This window comes from Oncorhynchus keta, chromosome 26 (genome assembly GCF_023373465.1).
Source record: "Oncorhynchus keta strain PuntledgeMale-10-30-2019 chromosome 26, Oket_V2, whole genome shotgun sequence".
NCBI lineage: Eukaryota > Metazoa > Chordata > Actinopteri > Salmoniformes > Salmonidae > Oncorhynchus > Oncorhynchus keta.
The window spans coordinates 37,488,331-37,495,371 of record NC_068446.1 but is presented as its reverse complement, the minus strand read 5'-3'; the positions used below and the strand labels follow the sequence as shown (position 1 = coordinate 37,495,371).

Genomic DNA, 7,041 nt, shown 5'->3' with positions numbered 1-7,041 from the left:
CCTGTAAGATATCCACCAGAACACCAGAGTGTTTATGGTCATCAACAAGGCTAAGAAGAAGAAAAAATGCTCCAGATTCCCTTCATGCAGGGTGTTTGGGTACCAGTTACCTGTAGTTGGACAGGAGAACAGTACTATCAGTGGCCATAGGACTTAATCCCAATAATGCAGACAGACCCACATCAACCATTCCAACATGAATGTATGTTCCTCTTCAGTTTCTATGGTTACGATTATGCATCTGATAGAGAAGCCTTTACCTCCAGAGAGTTGGTAGACCAGCTGGATGATGAGGGCTCCCAGGAAACAGCCCCCTCCGTAGGACAGGGTGAGGAAGTGCAGGGAGATGCCTCTGATATGACTGGGTGTCAGGTGGAAGGAGATCACAGAGCCTGGAACAGAGAAGAGAGGAAGGCTGGGAAGAGGAATACGCCTTCATTCGGTTCAAACATCCCTTGTCTGTCTGGAATACACCAGTAGAGGTCATCCTAACCGTAGCTTCCAGAGTTCACAATACTATCCTCCATGTTGGCAGTTGGTTCCTGACTCTCCAGATTCTAATGTCATCCCAACGACATACAGTTGAAGTCAAAATATTACATACACTTAGGTTGGAGTCATTAAAACTCATTTTTCAATCAACAAATTTCTTGTTAACAAACCATAGTTTTGACAAATCGGTTAGGACATCTACTTTGTGCATGACACAAGTAATTTTTCCAACAATTGTTTACAGACAGATTATTTCACTTATAATTCACTGTATCACAATTCCAGTGGGTCAGAAGTTTACATACACTAAGTTGACTGTGCATTAAAACAGCTTGGAAAATTCCAGAAAATGATGTCATGGCTTCAGAAGCTTCTGATAGGCTAATTGACATCATTTGAATCAATTGGAGGTGTACCTGAGGATGCATTTCAAGGCATATCTTCAAACTCAGTGTCGCTATGCTTGACATCATGGGAAAATCAAAAGAAATCAGTCAAGACCTCAGAAAAAATTGTAGACCTCCACAAGTCTGGTTCATCATTGGGAGCAATTTCCAAATGCCTGAAGGTACCACATTCATCTGTACAAACAATAGTACGCAAGTATAAACACCATGGGACAACACAGCCGTCATACTACTCAGGAAGTCAATGCGTTTTGTCTCCTAGAGATGAACATACTTTGGTGCGAGAAGTGCAAATCAATCCCAGAACAACAGCAAAGGACCTTGTGAAGATGTTGGAGGAGCCTGGTACAAAAGTATCTATATCCACAGCAAAACAAGTCCTATATCGACATAACCTGAAAGGCCGCTCAGCAAGGAAGAAGCCACTGCTCCAAAACCGCCATAAAAAAGCCAGACTACAGTTTGTAACTGCACATGGGGACAATGATCATACTTTTTGGAGAAATGCCCTCTGGTCTGATGAAGCAAAAATAGAACTTGTTTGGCCATAATGACCATTGTTATGTTTGGAGGAAAAAGGGGGAAGCTTGCAAGCTGAAGAACACCATCCCAACCTTGAAGCACGGTGGTGGCAGTATCATGTTGTGGGGGTGGTGCACTTCACAAAATAGATGGCATCATGAGGTAGGAAAATTACGTGGATATATTGAAGCAACATCTCAAGACAATAGTCACGAAGTTAAAGCTTCGTCGCAAATGGGTCTTCCAAATAGACAATGATGCCAAGCATACTTCCAAAGTTGTGGCAAAATGGCTAAAGGACAACAAAGTCAAGGTATTGGAGTGGCCATCACAAAGCCCTGACCTCAGTCCTATAGAAAATGTGTGGGCAGAACTGAAAAAGCGTGTGCGAGCAAGGAGGCCTACAAACTCGACTTAGTTACACCTGCTCTGTCAGGAGGAATGGGCCAAAATTCACCCAACTTATTGTGGGAAGCTTGTGGAAGGCTACCCGAAACATTTAACCCAAGTTCAACAATTTAAAGGCAATGGTACCAAATACTAATTGAGTGTATGTAAACTTCTGACCCACTGGGAATGTGATGAAAGAAATAAAAGCTGAAATAAATAATTCTCTACTATTATTTCCAACATTTCACATTCTTAAAATAAAGTGGTGATCCTAACTGACCTAAGACAGGGAATTTTTACTTGGATTTAAAGTCAGGAATTGTGAAAAACTGAGTTTAAATGTATTTGGCTAAGGTGTATGTAAACATCCGACTTCAAATGTCCATTGACATTATAAATGTTACACCCAGTTTGTCTCTGTGTACGAACAGTGTAGCAGCAATAGGTGTGTCAGAAATACATGCTGGCTCTCCATCACTCACAGGAAGGGGTGACAAGGGCCTCAGCCAGACCCAGTAGGATGTACTGGGGAGCCAGCTGGATGCAGGCCATGGAGGACACCTGGAGCACCTTCCCTGACAGGGCCTGCTCCGTCAGAGGATAGCCCTTCCTGTGGACCTCAAACAGGCCAGCTACCAGGACAGACAGAGCTGCAAAGGCATGACCCAGTGCTGAGAGAGGAGAGGAGGGAGGGGAGAGGCAGAGAAACAGAGAGAGATATGGAGAGAGAGACATTAACATTGACTGAGTCACTGATGAGGGTGGTATTTGTGCATGTGTGTGCATGCTTGTGTGCCTTGTGTATCTGTGTGTGTGCCGTGTATGTACGCCATGTGTGCATGCCTACTGATGACTCTGGCGGGGGTGAAGGGTGTTTTCTCCATGGACAGGTAGCAGGAGGTGACACACTCCATGAGAGGGGCTAGCAGCAGCAGAGGTAGGATGCTGATGAGGTTCATGGCACCGATGGGCAGGAGGAAGCCATTCAGGTGCAGGTTAGAGTTCATGGTCTGAATGTAGTAACCTGATGGAATCTGTGGAAGAGGTCAGGCTAATAACAGATTCTATGGCATCTTTTTTGATCATAAATAAGCATTATAGATTTGCCTTTTTTACCCCGTATATCTGAAAAATGATGTATTTGCACTTTCCACTGAAATTAAACAAGGACCTGAAAATGTTGTAAATATCTCATGTGAAGCATGTTAGTGAAGAGGCCTGATGTTCTCCATTACATTGACCTGCCTGAGTGATGCAGGCGCGGTACAGTATCTGCAAGCCGTACAGAGGGAAGAGCCTTGCCAGGACCTTGACGTTCTCCACGTGTGTCTCACTGTAGCACCCCCCGTTGTTCTCCTTGGCGCGGTCCAGCCAGCTGGCTACGTCTCCACTCAGGTGGCGGTAGTGCAGGCAGCACATCTTCAGAGAGTTCAGGAACACCCCCAGAGTGGTCAGCAGGGAACTGCCTGCACAACAACCAAAATGTAAGGTTCTAAATAAACAGAGTAAAAACTAACTGACAACTAGGGAAAGCTCAAACCAAGTTTTTTCACCCAATGGGTCAGACAGCTGAACAGACAAAAACATGTTCCCAACAGCACAAGTATATATAGTCGGGCTTCCCGGGTGGCGCAGTGGTTAAGGGTGCTGTACTGCAGCGCCAGCTGTGCCACCAGAGACTCTGGGTTCGGGTTCCGGGTTGGATGCGTGCTGTGTTAAGAAGCAGTGCGGCTTTGTTGGGTTGTGTATCGGATGACGCATGACTTTCAACCTTCGTCTCTCCTGAGCCCGTACGGGAGTTGTAGTGATGAGACAAGACAGTAGCTACTAACAATTGGATACCATGAAAATGGGGAGAAAAAGGGGTAAAATTTAAAAATTTATCCATAGCAATAACAATGAGCCAATGAGGCACTTTTTTCACCTGACATAGAGAATGTGCTCTCTCGTCAGGACAATGTTGTTCAGAGGAGCTAGCCAACAATCACTTCAAACTGTGACTACACTTTGTTTTGTTTGACCTTTTTTCAAATGACATTTCTTTGTATTCTGTGTATACATAAATAATTTTGCTAGCTGATTCGTGATTTCGACTGGCTGAGAAACTCCGCCTGTCTGTCTGTCATGTTCCGACTCCCTACATGTTCATTACTATGGGACAGCTGGAGATTGAATTTGAATATTGAAACAAAGTTGCAAATGTCGCAGAGGCAGACAGCAAGGTTTATACAAATCCCCGTTGTTGAAAACTAAATGTTAGTCTAAAATAAAATGGGAGATAATGTCTAGATGCATTTAATAGTGGAGATCAAGTTTATAAATTGCTTGGCTGGGCTGATGAGAAAGTGGATTGCGCAGTCAGATGGAACACAGTAAATAGGCATTTTAACATAATAGATTTAGCCAGTGGTAACTTGTGGAATAGACACCGGCTGGAAAGCGGTTTTAACCAATCAGCATTCAGGATAAGACCCCCCCCCCCGTTGTATAATAGACCGCAACAACCACATCAATACTAGAATAGACCACAACAACCACATCAATACTAGAATAGACCACAACAACCACATCAACACTAGAATAGACCACAACAACCACATCAATACTAGAATAGGCCACATCAATACTAGAATAGACCACAACAACCACATCAATACTAAAATAGACCACAACAATCACATCAAAACTAGAATAGACCACATCAATACTAGAATAGGTCACATAAACATAGGTACATACATACACTGTAACACAAAGGTGAGACTGTCTGAGGTTGTGTTAACCTTTCTTGGGCCTGAAGGTGAGGTTAAGGTTGTGTTACCTTTCTTGGGCCTGAAGATAAGGTTGTTGCGGACCATGTGTATGGCGATGAGCATCAGCAGCACAGACATGAAGGGGATGAGGAATCCCAGGTTGTTGGCCACTGACTGCTGGATGTAGGCGATACCCAAAAACACTATCGTCGAGTTCAGGTTCACCAGCCAGTAGAACCTTAGAGGACAACATTACAACCAGGCTTGAGGGGAAACGTTTTGGAATGAAATGCAGGCCCTGTGATCTCCACATTAATCTTGGTACCCTTAACCAAATCAGCTAGTCACTGAGAGACTATATATCATCACAGAGACTGGCAAAAGATATATCAAAATTGATCTTGTTACAAATACAATATACTCTAAAGAGCGATGTATCAAACTAAAATACAAAATACTTTTGTAGTTGTAGTTAGATAAACTACAAATACATACAGGTAAATACATTTGCATGTACACACCTTCACTACAACATTCTCAGTAATGTTAACATTTAGTTGTTTTACGTGCTTTGACTGTAATATGTGGTTGTTTATCTACTGTACCTTAGTTGAATGCCTTGTAAGATGCTCTGGTTATGAGTGTCTGCTAAACGACAAACATTAACATTTAAATTTGAAAAAATTATCAATCACAAAGCACACTGGGTATTATTATTGGCCTTCTTATGGGTGCGGAGGTCATTATTTTAATACCCAGCATGCTTTTCAACTGTTCTTTTTTACTTTGACATTTTTTACATTTAGCACAGTGATTCTCAACTGGGGGTATATATATATACATGTTTTTAAAATAAAACATTATGTTGAAAGGTAAACGGTGCACGGCTTATTGTTGCTGACTTTACACATGCAGCTTGTCCAGCAGTGGTGAGCTAGCTACGTTCGGCCTCTTGAGGGTTTTCGCGCTGCACACACTCACTGAACAAAACAATAACGTTCTCACCCCCCCCACACACACACTGATGCAAAGAAATTACAGATTTCTCAACACACACGATACAAGAAAGGCACATTGCGCATCATACCTTGCGGCACAGCACATTGCTAAGCGCAAAAAAGCCCACACCAGCAGAGAAGATCTCATACTCCCTGCTGATTTATATCTGCACTGGTATCTTGGGAGAGTCAGCCACCAACAAACTTAAAACCATACCCCTATCCAGTAGCAATTTTAGCATGTAAATATTGGTGGGGCAAACATCCTCCCCCAAAATGTTTTGATGCATGCCAGCAAACACACAACACAACACTAAACAATACATTAATTGCACTATAACGGGGACCAACAGTGCCCACACAATTAAAGCTGTCCCAACAGCAGAGTCCCAACAGCAGTCCCTACACCTTACCACTGCTACACTTGGCTATCAGCGGAGCCTTGTCTGGCAGCGAACCAGTTCATTCCTTTTAAAAAACATAGCTGGTATGACTGACTTGCTTAAACAAATGTGGTTTTAACTGACAATTGAGATGTACAAAGTATGGCATAAGGGGACGACGAGCGGATAAGAGGCAATCCGTAATTTAGATAAAGACATTAATGAGCGAGCTAGGACGGACGTAGTCGTTATAACTATTTTTTCAGCACTTTTGAAATGTACAGCGACAGAATTCAGAACATTGGTCATTCTTATAGTATTCTCCTTGTACACCAAGTCAGAACCGTAGGATAGATAAAGGGGGCATATAAGTAGACAATGAAAGCTCTTACGATATTCAATGATTAATGTTACATTTCTCTAAAACATGTTATAGGCTACATGTGCACCACCAAGTCAGAACATTAGGCAGAATTAGGAGGGCACACGGGACCAAATGATTAGGGTGAGGCACATGGGCTACTAACAGCTTACTACACAACATACAATTAGTATTACTTTCTTATCTACAGTATACATAACTCCCTGGCATATTACATCATTTATGCAGCAGCATACAATACATTTTTGGACTCACCTTATTGTGCTGTGCTCACTTGAACAGGAAGGTAGCGCTGTGGTCCTTTGTGGGCAAATTTTGTCATCAAACTTTGTCATCAAAGTCCAGCATTCTCTGGATTTATGGTGCTTTCAAGACAACTGGGAACTCTGAAAAAAACAAGTTTGAATCATGATGACGTCAGTGATCTTCATGTCGGCGCTCTAGAAAGAGGCCCAAGTTTCCGACTTGCAATTCCGAGTTGGATGACTGTTCAAAAACCTATTTGCCCAGTCGGAGATCGTTTTTTTTCAGAGTTACCAGTTGTCTTGAACTCACTGAAGTAAGATTTCTCAGTTCTGATTTTCAGGTTGTTTTGAGTGCTGCAGAAGTCATGCTCGATTGACACCATGGCCGATATTGATTGTTTATTCATTTAAGGTAGGAAAAGAGACCCTTAAACCAAGATTTGGACCACACACCCACTCCACTGAATAA

General features: G+C 42.6%; 1 protein-coding gene across 1 annotated transcript in view; it reads right to left on the bottom strand.

Moving 5' to 3' along the window:
- The window catches only part of slc15a5 (solute carrier family 15 member 5), a 45,441-nt gene that overhangs the window by 23,167 nt on the left and 15,233 nt on the right, over positions 1 to 7,041 (bottom strand). Inside the window, exons 3-8 of the mRNA XM_035736709.2 lie at positions 4,633 to 4,802; positions 3,057 to 3,277; positions 2,659 to 2,845; positions 2,294 to 2,482; positions 261 to 392; positions 2 to 110 (exon numbers count right to left, since the gene is read on the bottom strand). Coding sequence (XP_035592602.1) covers positions 2 to 110; positions 261 to 392; positions 2,294 to 2,482; positions 2,659 to 2,845; positions 3,057 to 3,277; positions 4,633 to 4,802 — 1,008 coding nt within the window. The remainder of the gene's footprint in view (position 1; positions 111 to 260; positions 393 to 2,293; positions 2,483 to 2,658; positions 2,846 to 3,056; positions 3,278 to 4,632; positions 4,803 to 7,041) is intronic.